Source organism: Ptychodera flava, chromosome 6, assembly GCF_041260155.1.
Source record: "Ptychodera flava strain L36383 chromosome 6, AS_Pfla_20210202, whole genome shotgun sequence".
Lineage (NCBI taxonomy): Eukaryota > Metazoa > Hemichordata > Enteropneusta > Ptychoderidae > Ptychodera > Ptychodera flava.
This window is the reverse complement of record NC_091933.1, coordinates 14,708,306-14,724,225: the sequence shown is the minus strand read 5'-3', so window position 1 is coordinate 14,724,225 and position 15,920 is coordinate 14,708,306. Positions and strand designations below refer to the sequence as shown.

At 37.8% G+C, this 15,920-nt stretch overlaps 1 protein-coding gene across 2 annotated transcripts; it reads right to left on the bottom strand.

Annotated features, from left to right (window-relative positions):
* Window positions 1-233: 233 nt before the first annotated feature.
* On the bottom strand, window positions 234-13,550 carry LOC139134937 (actin-related protein 8-like). Of its 2 annotated transcripts, XM_070702037.1 has the most exons (13): window positions 13,436-13,550; window positions 12,474-12,723; window positions 11,310-11,480; window positions 10,407-10,517; window positions 9,898-10,002; window positions 9,139-9,312; window positions 8,685-8,795; window positions 7,952-8,067; window positions 7,654-7,807; window positions 6,656-6,886; window positions 5,864-6,098; window positions 5,285-5,448; window positions 234-1,774 (listed from the first exon to the last, which is right to left on the bottom strand). In XM_070702037.1, the coding sequence occupies exons 2-13, from the start codon at window positions 12,555-12,557 to the stop codon at window positions 1,631-1,633; spliced, it is 1,800 nt and encodes a 599-aa protein (XP_070558138.1). In that variant the 5' UTR covers window positions 12,558-12,723; window positions 13,436-13,550; the 3' UTR covers window positions 234-1,630. The 2 variants fall into 2 exon arrangements, with proteins under 2 accessions (XP_070558138.1, XP_070558139.1); XM_070702038.1 differs by lacking the exon at window positions 12,474-12,723 and having other exon boundaries at window positions 13,436-13,541.
* Between the last annotated feature and the right edge of the window lie 2,370 nt (window positions 13,551-15,920).

Here is a 15,920-nt window from a genome sequence, read left to right as displayed (position 1 = left end):
CTTTAATTGAGCCCCACTGGTGACAAGGTTTAATGAGATTACCACATTATTTTTCTCTGTCTAACCTTAAGTTTTTCAACCCAACGGACAGTTGTTGCTGTTGTCTATACCCTTATTGCTCTGTGACAGTTCGTACTGGTAAGGCCACCATGTGAGTTAAAAGTTCATCCAAATAGTAAGTAGATGCTGAAACTTGAGATTTCTGCAGAAGAAACAAACACATCATGACCATGTATGATCAAAAAGTGTACATCGTACATTTATTTCAAGTCTACATTGGACAAAGTATCTTTCTGTACATAATTTATTTCATTTATGAAAAACATAGCTCGTCAAAAGTAATACTGTACACATTTTCCACTTAAATGGTATAGAATCTTGACAAGAAGTGCATTATTTCAGATTCACTCAGTTGTATTTGTTTATGAGCAAATATGCCCCTTCTTTGTTTCTTATCATATCTTACATGTCAACCTCCATATTTTGAGCAAAACCATAATATCTAACAAACTGTTAATCAATGGTACAAACTCCTTTGGAGGCTGTAACAGAAGTTGTGACATCACTCTCTTTTCTCAGTAACCCTGAATGGTCATTTCACTGTTGTTTGTTTGCATGTACAACAGCAACAACACATCAAGGTACTAATAGCAATACTTCATGCACATCACCAACAGGGCGAGATGCAGTATACCAGTTTGACTACGTCACATCAAAGGGTCCTAAAGAAGATTTTACATGTCAGATCTTATCATCAGAAACTTGTGTCTCAGCATTGTTGAACACTTACATCTCTTGACCATAGAAAGATTAAAACTCTCCTGATGTCATACTAATCATTTTCCATTTACCATTAGCATCCTGAGATGTGTTATTACTGATCTACAATATCCTCGAGAGCCACCTCTTTTTAATTCCTGTTACTGCAAGTATTTCAGGATCTACATGTAACTGTGCTTGTTGAAACAGTTCTTGCTTTTAATGTTGTGTCATTACAGATCTACTACACGGCCTACAGTGCCCTAAAGAGTCCACTGCTTTCATTAACAATTATCTGAGATATTTCAGGCTTTAATTGCGCACATAGAAAAAAAACAGGACAAAAAATGTTATGCATCTCATCCAAACTGTTGTCCCATCAGCCCATGCAGTTTCCTGTTGTCATTAAATGACACACCAGTATTAATTTGCATTTCTCCTATCTCTACTGCCCTCACAGGCTGACAATGCTTGATTTCCCTGACACTCAAAACAGTTACTTTGCTGACATCTTGGTGTAACTATCTCCTGCCTGATACTGTCATTGCATCTTCACTGCCTGAACAGCCATATCTATACATGGTACATGTAGCGCTAAACACCCTGACCTGTCCGTTGACTCATAGCCTCACACCACAAGTTCTGATGTTTGTGAAGCCTTCAGGGAACTGCACCAACTCACTGAAGACAACTTCATAATGTTGCTAAAAGTGAGGCATGTTGAAAATCATGGGTGAAATGATTACAGTATCTGATTTCTGACAGGATTTGTCCTTCAGGAGCACCTAAACATGCAACCTTGATATGCCACATCTTTGGCGTGATTGCAGACGTTGACAATTCACCACCAGGAGTTCAGAAAGTTACATTTTCACCATACAAATGGTGACCTTTCTCTGAGTACTTTGAGTCCAAACTGTCTCCATTCTCTCTGTCTTATCCAGAGTTCCTGAGAAGTGTCCAGGCAAGATAAAACAGCTCCTCCTTTCCAGCACGTCAGCCTTGGGTCTAAATCCTGGAAAATGACGACAAAACAGAAATACACATGTCAGGGTGTTTACATGGGTGTACATTGCCAGGAACATACACAAGGCTTTGCTTTTAATGATGTTTGCTATCATGCCTACTGCAGTAAAGATTGCAAGTGTAGGTTTGTTGCTAATAATAGCATGACATGCAAGGCATTGGCAGCAGACAACAAATTTGAGAAAAGTTTGCCTGCTCTGTGCCTGTCTTTACTGCTGTAATTCATGGTCAAAACCCTTGACACGTGATTTCATGGCTTCCATCAGTTTTTGAGGTGACAGAATGCTGTTTTCAGCGCACGTGTGATAGTCTGGTTCCCGACCATTTCCCCGGTAGAGGGCGTGGGAAATATAGGGTCAGGTACCAGGTAGCCATCTTGAACAGAATTTTGTTCAAGATGGCGGAGATTAGTCACCTGACAGAACGGAGAGAACATGCTACAACAAATATGGCTGCTACCATGAAAACGCCGGTCAAAAGTCAACTGGATCAGAATTATGTTTGAACACTGGTATCCGAACCAAAAACATTGGCACACGAGACGGGAAACATAAACTGAAAGGATTAATCCAGAAGTACGGGGAAATAGAGGTGATTGAAGGCTGGCTGTGATATCGCAGCAGTACTTGTTGCGTGTATCGATAGCGCTAGGTTCATTGAGGTCATCGCCGACTGTGGCGTGACCCCAATGACCCGAGCACGTTCGATACACGCCACAAGTACTGCTGCGATATCACAGCTAATTGAAAGCAAACTTTGTTGGAACTGTGAACGACGATTGATTTCGATGGATAGAATGGTGTCCGAATTTCGTGAAAAATGCCAGGCATCATGTCGACGTTCTAAAAGTATTCAGAGGTGTGCTAAATCACAGTGGCTAAATCATGGAGGTAGAAAGTCTTTCTTTCTACCTCCACGGCTTTGTGGTACAAACAAGAAGTTGGTGTCAAGTGAGCCTGAAAGTACGAAACCCAAGAAAGATGAGAAAAAGTTACAAGTGTTACTTTCATCCAATCACAGCTTGTTTTATTTTAACACAATAGCGTCATGTTTACATTAGCCGGTACCTGACCCTATATTTCCCCACGCCCTCTACCGGGGAAATGGGTCAGGGAACCAGACTAACGTGTTGACACACGTAAGCATATGTCGCAGCGATGTCTGTCTGTCTGTCTGTCTGTCTGTCTGTCTGTCTGTGTACTCAATATCTCAAAAACAGTTCATCAGATCGATCAGAATCAAATCTGTTACATAGATTCAGTTTGCAAATGGCAAGAACTGATTAGTTTTTGGTGGGTGTGACTTGTTCACTTTTTTGCTCATTTGCATAATTAATGATTTTAGAGAAAACGGATATATATTGGCAACGAATGCACACAATTTGATGAGATTTGCTACAAATGTTGATCACACCAAGGTATATCAGCTATGAAAGATATTAAGGGGTGACGTGAAAGATAATTACTAATTTGCATGTTTAATGAAATTTCCTAATTAGGAGTATATATCTGAATTTACCCGATCAAAATTGACGAAACTTGGTATGCATATTGAAGATACTATGATTTAACCTTATTGAAAGTCATTAAGCATTTTTACTTCATCCAAATCCTAATTTGCATATTTAATGAATTTTTGAAATTAAGGATATATATTTGAAGTTACATGACCAAAATTGATGAAACTTGCTATGTACATTAAAGATACTATGATAGAACATTATTACATGTCATTCAGCATTTTTACATCAGCCAATTCCTAATTTGCATATTTTATGAACTTTCCTAATTAGGGGTATTTATCTGAATTGACGAGACCAAAGTTGATGAAACTGGCTATGTACATTAAAGATACTATGATAGAACATTATTGAAAGTCACTAAGCATTTGAACTTTAGCCAATTCCTTATTTGCATATTTAATGAACTTTCATAATCAGGGATATTTATCTGTATTGACTAAATCAAAGTTGACAAAACTTGCTATGTACATTAAAGATGCTACGATATGACATTATTGAAAGTCATTAAGCATTTTTACTTCATCCAGCTCCTAATTTGCATATTTAATGAATTTTTGAAATTAGGGATATATATTTGAATTTACATGACCAAAATTGATGAAACTTGCTATGTACATTAAAGATACTATTATGTAGGCTAACATTATTGAAAGGCATTAAGCATTTTTGCTTCAGCCAATTCCTAATATGTGTATTTATTAACTTTCCTAATTAGGGATATATACTTGGATTTATTTGATCAAAGTTGGCATAACATGCTATGTACATTGATGATTATACCAGGTTATACCAATATTGGAAGTCATTTCGCACTTAAGTTTTCATGTCAGCTAATTTATAGTTTGCATATCTAATGAGCTTTCAAAGTTTGGAATATATAGTTTGAAGGACTTGAACAAAGGCAATTACACTTGCTATATAAAGTGGTGATACAATGATAGCAGTCAAAGAAATTAATTATTTTTATTTCAGCTAATTACATATTGAATACTTAATGACCTATAGAGTTAATCTGTAGTGAATATTATAGAAATAACGGGCGACGTGCTGACCATTAACATTATTTGTGGGCAAGGGTGAGAGGAAAGCCAAAAATTAACGGGCGAGGCTTGCCGAGCCCGTTAATTTGGCTTTCCTCGAGCCCGCACCCATAAATAAACGTTAATGGTCAGAGCAGAGTCTGTTATTTCCATTATATTATCAGCGAACCCAAGAAAACCGTCAAAATTTCCGAAAATTTCAGGAGCAAACGACAACTGGGCCCCAGAAACTGAGCAATACGTGACGCACTGTCACGCGCGCTGTAAAAAATTGGCAAATCTGGAGATGTTTTTGGAAAAACGTATCTCAACTTGATCTACAAGTGCTTCATTTTATTTTGTGATTGATTATGATTTACGTTTGAGCTGTAAAGTTACGATACTTTGAGTAATTAAGCTTATTATTCATATTCACGGGCATGTAAACAAACCATTACTGTGTATTTGTGGTCAGTCACGTGGTTCAGCTCGACCAATCAAAATGCGATGGGCAGGGCTTGGTAATATAATGTTTATCATGTTGATCATAATACTTTCAATGAAGTTGCAAACATGTAGCAAAGGTTCAAATTTACACATAACTGCAATATACAATGAAACACGTGAGCATTTATAGTTCAATCTGGTCACCTCTTGTATCTGAACAATTTCCAAGTCTTGTAAAATTTAAGAAAAGTGTCATTTCTTATTTTTACAAGCTAAAAAGTCCTGTGTGGTGGGCCTGTCTGGATCATCAATTATGTGTATTGCAGAGTGGAAGACAGATACCCCTTTAACAGTGCTAGGTTATCCTAGAGTCAGCAAAGCCGTTCAACGTTCTAGCTGAAAAGGACAATGGGCATACACACAATGGCTTAACAGTATCAAAATTTCCATGTATCAATATCGCTGAAGACTAGCATAACTTCTGTGGCAATTATCGTTCTTTTCCACTCACCTTTGACTTACAAAGTACTTCCACACTTTCAACTTGATGCCTGAAGTGCTGTGGTATTCCACAAACAACTCTGTAGTGCAGCGTCTCTTGAGCTCCTTGGAAGAGCAGACCACCACCTACCACTAGTATTGTGGCATACATTTTCTTTTTTGTTTCATCAGATGCTACAAAGTAATAAAAATACTTGTTTGAATATTTTGAAACCCACAAGTTAATTACAACTTTACAAGTATAGTAAAATATGTCTATACGGAACACTGTCTAAACTGGAAACCTGTCTAAACTGAACCCTTTTCCCAGTCCCATTCAATTAGAACTCTATGTCAAAAGAACCTCTATAAAATGAACACCTCTCCAAAGCGATCAATTTTCTCAGTCCTTGAACAATTAAGTTTAGACAGGTTGTACTGTAATTGAGAGAATGAGAAGGAAACAAACATTACTTGGCATCATCTACGAAAAAGATGGTTTTTATGCATGGCTTCCCTGAATGTTTTTTGTTGCATCCGTATTGAGTCTGGCAACATTGTATTTGGTATGAGTTCACTGATACAAATTGGTGACATCATTGATACTCACAACAGCAGCTGATACTGTGTAGTATGGCTTCATCTAAGCCAGGCAGTCTATCATTAAAGTCTGTTGATGCCATTCTCTTGGACATTGATGATGATATCTGTGGTTCAGGTTCCTCTGTTTCTCTTTCTTCCGTCACCTTTTCCGGTGCTTTGGCCTTTTCATCAGCAGCTCCTCCATTGCCTTCTTGAGTTTGGCTGGTGGTGTCAGTGTTGGCACCAGATTTAGGTTTATTTGTCTGTCGAGGCAAAGTGTATGGGGAAAAAAGTTAGGTTTCAAACTGAGACTGCACAGCATGATACTCATGTACTGCCCTCGTGGTGTCAATATAAACATATAAAAGTTGATATTGACAAATGAAAAAAGAGGACATTCAACAGTCAATTATTTTAGACAGGTAATAACGCTCAAGCAAGATTTCTAGGCACAAGTTTATTGACAGTTGCAAGCTAAAAATGGCCAAATGATTCAGAAGATACACAGCACAACCCTGCCACCAGCATGGTTTGACCCAACCCATTGTTATTGACGGTGAGTGTGAAACTGTTTACAGGAAATTGGGGTGAACAAGTTAAAAAGAAATGACAAATTTATCTGTCCTTGGATTAGTAGTTGTGTGTAAGTGGTTAGTTGCATGGTTGGTCATTCAGAGATAGGTGTTTTTCATCAGCCAAATGATATCAGCTACTGTGCGACTTATTGGTTGTCTTTGATGACCTGTCATCGACTGTGAGTTCAGTATTGGGAATTTCATGAGTGTCAGTAGTTTGTATGATGATCAGGAAGCATCCATACCTCTCTACTTTGTGTTTGTAGAAGGTAGGTCTCATCATGCGGATCTTCAGGGTCTCCTTGGTTCCTTTGCTGCGTGTGGATCAAAATCTTTCCAACAAGTCCACATGTCTGTGGGTAAAATATGGCCATGGGTGCCTGCAAGCCCTCATCTCCAAGTTTGATTTGGTAAAGTACGGTGGGTTTGTGTGGTTGACGGATGTGAAACTCATGTAATTGTGCTCCATAGATGTCCTACAATCACAGTAAAAAGAGCATTACAATATCTCCTCCAGATCACAGTTACAACTTCATTTCACGCGACACAGATAACAATTTACCAAGACTGAATTACAGCAAATCTGTGACAGATAATTTTTACTGATACTTCAGATAACTTTGCAAAGCAATTAGTAAATCCACGACAACTAATCAAAGAATATTTTAAGAAACAGCAATCATTGGACCACACCAAAACTACCATAAAATGCTCATAATCTTGTTTTTTCAAGAAATTTTCTTTCTTTATACAAACGACCACAAATCAACTCTAATAGACGTTTGATCAGAAGTTAATTGTGTAAAGTATATGAGAAAAGAGACTTTTAACCCTTTCACCACCATGGTTTGGCCCAAACCCATTGTTGTCAATGGTGAATGTAGACCTGTTTACCAGGAATTACCGGTAGGGGTGAACAGGTTAAACTGTTGGTCTTACACTTTTCCCTCATTAAAATTCAATTACCTTGTGTACTGTGTTCTAGCTGGAAATGGTAAGAGCAGACAAAAGGTAAGGAATACAGGTTCCACTAAAAATAAGCTTTTCAGCTAGGGCAACATCCCCAGAAAGTCTTGGCCTATGTAATATACTACTGTACAATAACATGCTGACTTTGTAAACATAAAGTGTTCTTGTACACTGTGGAAAAGACAGCCTTATGAATGAATTTCAGGTTTGTGTATATTTGCATCGTTACATAGACAATTCCATTATTACTGTTTTCAGTGACAAGGTTACTCACCTGGTCCAAGTGGCAGAAGCTTTCTTTCAATTCTTGCATCAGCAGGGCATCCATTCTACTGGCCAAGTCACATTCCTTGTATGGGAAATACACCCTGCTTAGCAACCATGCAAAGCAACGGCTGATATCACTCCCTCCGTATGAAAGTCGTATCCTATGAAGATATCATATCAGAGATATTCAAATTATCCAATTTCAGAATGTTTCATATTATGAGAAATTTGCAGTATACTGGCAATATATCTATGTTCATTTGTCACATAGAAATATAAAGCATGTATTTGCAAGTCACCCATACCTGGTATTTCTGTGTGATAGTCCATCCTCCACACATGATATACTGGTTTTCTGATCTCCAACATCCACAACACAAGCACTCTGTAGTCCTGCACCGAATGTGGCACAAACTGATTCCTGTTTGTCAAAACAAAGTCAAACGGTGAGAAGAGCTGATGTAGAATCAACAAAAAACATTTAACTCTTATGCCAACAACCCTGTACACATACGTTTCTATCCACAGTGGAAAGCATATTGTGAATGAATTTCATTGTGTCTTTTAGGTATTGGATAAAAGAAAAATACCAAGTATGTAATCTAAAGCATGTTTAAGAGTGCAAATTTACCTGATCAGAAAAAAAGACAAGCATAGATACAGAAAGCAAGAAATGATTGCAGTAACTGATAACAGATCAACACTCTCAACACTTTCTATATTACCTCATTTATTTTATACATTCAGTAAGGAAGACTTCATGAGAAAGGTCATCAAATATCTCATGAATTCACTTATTCATTGTACATGTAAGTGTTCCTTGGTCTACTGTGATATTCTGATGTTCCTTGGTTTACTGTGATATTCTGATCTGGGTGATAAAGCTGTGACTGGCATCGGATACTTTCTTTTCAAGGACAACACTTTTGGATGGAAATAATCAACATTTATCGTAAAGGATAAAGCTGTAATTGTGTTTTTCATTTATCTGTGTATTTCACATTGTTTGTTTGGTATTTTTGACAACAAAGACAGTACCTGTATGACAATGGCAGCACCAAAACCCAGTCTGTTGAGGAGCAAATTCATCAGCTCTTTGACATGTGGCCTGTGATAAATATCTGGTATGAGTAAAATTGCCCTGTAGTGCTGTGGGATAGAGGAACAACAACCAGGAATGAGAGGTGGTAAAACAGAATGGGTTAAAAGAGATACTGTTTACTGCAGGTTTAAAACATCAAACTTTATATCTGATACAGTATGATTAATGTTAATTCCCTTGACCTTGGCTTCTGTCAGTGTTGAAATTTCACTATCTATTCAAGAGAACTTTTTGTGTCACAAGTATCACTAGCAGACACCTTGTTAAACCGCGTAATCCAAATATAACAGACTAGAAAGAAGTATGTTTTTTAAAACATACAATACACATGTAAGAGATTTTCAAACTCAACTTGTGATAAAGTTAGCATTTTATAACTCTTTAACTAACCCTTAAATCTTTGATAGGAATTTCCAAATGTCTTTCAATTGCTGTTTTCCAGATGACCTCAAGGTCTTGCATGACGACACTCAGAGAGCCGCCGATACCTTGATGTAGGTTGAGTCCTCCACATCGGAACGGTCTGTGAAAATTGTAACAGTCTTCTGGGCTGATGTACAGGGCCTAGCAAAAGTTTGACAAAAGAAGAGTCAAGTTGTCAATCCCTTGATTTACTAGTCATGTACTATGCAAATGGCTAGTGAAAAATCTTGTCAAAATACATAGAAAGGTTTGCCTTGAAGATACCATGAATCTTACTGATACAAGAACACGCTGTATCATTGTGTGTGATCACAAACTCTTGTGATTGATTATGCTGTTGATATCTTAACTGCAGTAAAACCTATCCATGGAGGGCATATAGGTTTTGGGCTAACTGGTTGAACTTGAATTATTTATCTTGTGTGTGCAGGACTCTTGTGAAATAGGCTAATTACTCAAAACGACATCCCAAATGCACAGATCTGATTGTATTGAAAACCTGGCAATAACATTTTTGTTATAAAATCCTTAAAATATGGCTGTTTTAATGTTACATATGATGAAAGTATGTGTACCAGTACAGTTCAAAATACAGGACTGTAGATGTAGTAAGGCATACAACCAGCCTAATTGACTACATAATACAAACTATCTCTTTTTATATCACATCTGGGCTGAATTCTCAGAACTACAACATTACTACTATAAAACTTCAGAGGTACTCACCTCTTCACCAACTACAGTATCTGGTAGGTGTTGAGTGTCTGTCCATTTCAAACCAGAATTATCATCTAATCTTTGTGGAATGACTGTAGAATTGTACGCAGACACCTGCGTTCATGGTAGAAAAACAAAAAAACTTGTTGTGAAACAATTTCAACAGTGAAAAATCAGCAATGCACAAGTTGAATACATTGTCAGTATTCATATACGTGGTTTAATATACGTATACACACATACACATTCATAAAATACTTAATTTCAAAAGAATTTTACAGCAGTAAGGTTTTTCACGGATTTTGGTTGTTTTACAGGAAACAGAATTTCCTGTATGGGATGATCCTCCTTGTAAGACATCTACATCTTGTTTATCTTGGATTTTAATTATCAACAAAAGTGACTCAACATCGCAAGTGTCTCTCAAACCTTCTTCTTTCTTACTGCAATACTTTCTTGTGAGACACTTTTACTTGCTAACTACTTGGATCTAGCAGCTTGTATATGTGGTATTTTACCTGTTCTGGTGGAGTTGGTAGTCTTCTGTGCCCCGATGACATCTGCCTTGTCCATATTGCTTGCTGGACTTTCCTCAGACCACTTTCCATTTGTTGATCACATTCTGAATGCTAGATTATCACAAAAAGCAGAAAGTTAGTTGAAAGGTGTAAATATGTTTTATCAATTGCTTTAAAATCCCAGAATAATCATTGGTTTTTTAAACACAGTTATTCCTGTCATAATCTGACTGATCAGATGAAGAGCAAACTGTCTTTCTGTACTTATTTCAACAGCACATGCTATCCTTTCTGACTTGATTTGAATGAAGCAACACACAAATTGTACTGATCAGCATACCAATGCCTAGTGTTGCAACTTTGATTAAATGACTTGAGATGATGCCGAGTGGGTTCAGTCCGCGTCAATAATCACTGTTAGCATGTGTAAGGCCAAGAAAAGTAAAAAGTTTGTTTCTCATCCTGGACATATTTCAAAAATGATGCAGTGACACGTTTTTTTTCTCTCAAATTTTTTTTTATTCTTCAATCAACAAGAACGCGGAAAAAACATGAAAACAGCATAGGAATGCACGCAGAGATAAATCCACAGCAATATTGCTTAATTATTTTTGTATAGCAACAGTTCTGCGGTTTGACTTTTAGTGCAGCAATGCACAGTTTTGATAGTGTAATATAAGAGTGGCATATTTGTATAGTTCTGAATGGAATGTTAGTGTCAGTTATTTTGTTTACAGTTCTGTTTTATACAGCACTGTGTTATGTGCAATCATCTCGTATTTTTGCGTTTATTTTTTTGTATTTTATTTCCTCATGAGCAGAAAAAAAGGTTGACGTGGCGGGTCTGAATTGACATGCGCTAGGATGAAAAACAAACTTTTTATTTTTCTTGGCCTAACTTACGTTTGTTTCATATCTAAGTATGGTGTAATCTTCCTGGACTGTCTGTCCAATTGATTTGTGTCTTCTCGCAATGATATGAGGTATGGTGATTGGTATGGTATCTGAAGCACGTCCCATTCTCAAATTTGTGGACCCTGGATGTATGACGACAATGGCTGTGGTCTGTATAGGCTGTAAATTGTAAAAGATATGGATATATACAACTGACTCACAATACATGTGTGTCATCCTAACAATTACTATAAACACTTCAGCACTTAGTCAACAGGACCATGACTGGACAAACAGCTAATAGCCCTGTTCACAGTTACAGGTTTGTTTCTAAATATCGCTGTACGTGCATGACATCGGACACTGCTGCTTGAAATGCGGACAAATTTTATATCAATGTTACATGCGTGGCTGTTTTTGCAGCCTGTAGTCTGAGTTGCGAATATGTTTTTAATATTCATTGTTACACTTGCAGTCATCTACTAAGATGTATTTTCATCATTCTTACATGCATACTTTTCAAAAGCGTAATCCAGAAATGGGGACAAATATTTATTTTTGTATATTAACGAGAGAACAATGACATCAACTGTGAACAGCCCTATTCATCACTAGTTCTTATCTGGGTTCTGACTACATCTGATCAATAGCACTGATCGCAAATGACATCATGTTTTCCTCTTATTAATATGCATAAATAAATATTTGTCTGCATTTTCCACATAAACGACGAAAACCAACAATGGTTACTAAAAGTCACACTAGTTCATATGGAAGATAATCTCCTGATCACGCTGTACCCTATTTTCTTGGCACCTCAAACAAAGCCCTGGAAGCTCTGTAATTTTGTATTTTTTAGTTACATTTAGAAAGTTAACAGTACAAATGAATCGACACGACAATATTTGAGTTTTTCAATTTCATTACCCAATAACAACATAAACAACAATGAAAACAACAACATTGAACATCCATATTACACTGTTCCCTGTTAAACATTACAGTGTGAACTGAACATGGCAAAATATTACATTACATTACACAGGACAGCTAGCCCCTATGGGAAAAGTTGGGGTGGTCCTAGGGCCATGAGCGCTCCCTTCGCTGTTATTTAGAAATCACTGGGTGGTACACAGGGTGTTCCACAGTACAGTCTGCATCTACATTACACACCTCAGCTACAGGTTCTGGTATAATAGGCTGTTGCTGCAGAGGTTTGGGTTTCTCTTTCTTTGGAGTGGGTCCTATTGGTGCCATCCTGTCGCTAACGATCACTTCTCAAAACAAAATAGGTTTTGGCGGTCCACTATGCACTAGAATACTGCAGTCCGAAGTAGGTGATACCGCTACGGTAGGTACAGGTAAAGTGCAGTGGTCGATGCTGCATGCGTACATCAAGGAAACGTCATCATGTTATGTGTTCCTCGTTCAACAGAAATGGTACACACAGAAGAAAGATAAAACATTTCGATATCTTATATTAACCAGAATAGCCCAGCATCAATAAGCTTTATTAACTAAACTAGTCTAATCTGATTTTAAGGTGTATGAGATGTAAATTGCTGCGTTGATGTAATAATGTAATCTTGTGATGTTTGAGTATGAGGTTGCAAAGAAGATGGCGGCAAACATGAGCAGGAAATGTCTGAGGCGCCGTTTATTGTACTCACAGGCGCTTCAATTGTCGCTTACTTCTTGTATCACGGGGCTTTGCGAAGCAACGATCGTAGTACCTTTGATTGCACCACTTAAAAACAACAGTAGACCGCCTTTTCTCTTTTGTTGCAGTCGTGCATTCTCATTTCAGTCATTCCACACGATGCGGATCTCCTGTAGTTTACTCACTGATGTTGTTAGCCTATGCTTCGCTTTCGGCCTTCGTCCTTTGGCAAAAGCCAAAAATTTCCGAAGGCAAAAATACTTCGTCTAGGCACAGTCGTTTGGAGAGCTATTCAGCGCTGGGACTATTCGCCCCATAGACGAGAGTACAGAAGCGAGAAATACCCAAGTCTGGAAACAGAATGGCTATAAAAACCACGCCATGTCACATTCCGTGTCCGATTTCACTGTGAAAATTAGCAAGTTCATCTGTTATGCAACCGTCGATCGTTCCATATCATTCTAAAATTTCATACCTGATACTTTATCTGATTCAAAAACGTTTGTTTCGTGTGATTTTCGGCCGAATTCGACGGACACCTCGCCAGAACCTGGGGTGAGCAACATTCCAGTCACCTCTTGGGTACCTCCACTTTACTGACGTTGGCGCCGCCTACCCATGAGGGATGACTGGAATGTTGCTCACGCTTATGTTTTGGCCAGGTGTCTCTCGAACTCGGCCGAAAATCACAGGAAATGAGCATTTTGTAAGCAGATGAAGTATCAGGTATGAATTTTCGTGTGATTTTCGGCCGAATTCAGAAGACACGTCGCCAAAACATAAGGCATGAACAACCTTCAAGTCACCCCTCATAGGTACGCGGCGCTAACGTCAGTAAAGTGGAGGTGCCCAACGTCCACTGTGAGGTGACCGGAATGTTGCTCACCCCCAGGTTTTGGCGAGGTGTCCGTCGAATTCGGCCGAAAATCACACGAAACGAGCGTTTTTGAATCAGATAAAGTATCAGGTATGAATTTTTAGAATGGTAGGGAACGATCGACGGTTGCATGATAGATGAACTTGCTAATTTTCACAGTGAAATCGGACACGGAATGTGACATGGCGTGGTTTTTATAGCCATTCTGTTTCCAGACTTGGGGTATTTCTCGCTTCTGTACTCTCGTCTATGGGGCGAATAGTCCCAGCGCTGAATAGCTCTCCAAACGACTGTGGTCTAGGGATTAGGCTATGATGTTGTTGACTCCAAGTTTCTGCATACGTACGCATGCGCCATGCATGACCGCAAGGCCCAAGGGAAGCTGGGCCGGGAAGCAAGGATAAACAAATAAATTAAAAAATAAATAAGCTTAAACAACCAATCAATCAAACGAAACAAACAAATAAGTAACAGATAATAAATAAATAACCTACAAAAACCCGAATAAATAAAAAAATAAATAGACAAATCAAAATAAATAAATAAATATAAGAAAAAACTATAGATTGAACTGAAATAATTGACCGAACAGCACACGCAACATATTCAAAATACAACGTCAGTGTCACTATCCACTAAATACGCATAATTTTAAAGAAAATGAAATACTTTATCATTACGGTCATTATTGAATCAGCATCGACATATTTTATAGTGACATTGACGTTGCCATTGAACGATTACCATTCATGCTCTTCTGTTGTCTGTCGATGTTCGCTACAAGCAGTCGCACAGAGAAAATGTAATCATTAAAGTAGATGATGTAAACTTTAGGATCACACCATCGCTGTCGAAGGAAGGAAGGTAAACTCTTTACGTCATAAAATCACTTTCAATTTTGGATGATCTCATTATATCCTACTTGCGTGAAAATTAATCATCGGTTATGAAAATATTTATCATCCAAGTCGAGAAAGGCATAATGTCTTTCGCGATGAAAATGCTTGTTTCATTTGACACCCCTGGATCGGGTGCTTCAAATACTACAGCTTATAATAATATTCTGCGCCAACAAAGATACGGGTCGTATGTTAGAAAAGAATTAAAAAAATTAAGTATCGTATAAGTTATCGAATCATCAACAAAATTTGAAGATAAAAAGCACAAGGTACTATAATGATAGTCTGCAATAGGTCATTCAATGAAATTATTATGTTTAAGTTTACCCTATGTGAACTAAGAACGAAATAAGTTAGTTCGAAAGTAAAAGGTTTAAGCCTTTGCTCAAACTTTCCTCAATGAAGCTTTCAACCATTTTCAACCAAATCGAGAATAAAAACTACAGGTCGCCGAGCAAATTTTGGTGCTAGAGAAACAAGTTACTTAAACATTTATCGATATTTAACATTCAAAATTAGCGCCATCCCTGTTATGCATGTTATGTCATTCATGCATGTAAAAAAATACAATTTCCAATTTCCGAAAACCTTAGAGGGTGGAAATTTATCTTACTCCAAGAGCTTTAAATGAGCCCCACAAGTGGTAGATCAGAAAAGAATAATAAAATTTTGAGAGTCCGAATATCTGTCACCGGCCAAAGCGCATTCTACCTTAATGCCCACTCAACCCGAGTCATGTTCAACCATGCATGCATCCACGATAGACGGAATCAAAGTAAACCATTGCCACACAAAACAAATAAAAATGCTTTCTACCGTTTATTAATCCGCGTTGGCGACTTAAGGTTCCAAGACAAGAAAATGACCTATTTAAGCTAACAATTCTCTAGTGGTTAATAAGGGCAGAACCCCCTTAAATGATATATTTTCGGAAAGCCTAGATATAGGGAAACATTTTGGTTGCTATTCTTACGTCATCATCTCGTATGACGACATTGTAAACTTCGCTGTTATATCACGTTACTGACAGTCAGCCATTTCCGAGTTGCAGTTTTCTGCCACGAGACAAAGTTCCAGGTCCATCAGGTTGGAAAGCAACGTTCCAAATTCCCGTCTCGTGATGCTGAGTAGGTAATATTGACCCTCTGATAAGCCATCATTCACTCAAGTGTTGAAACAACCCC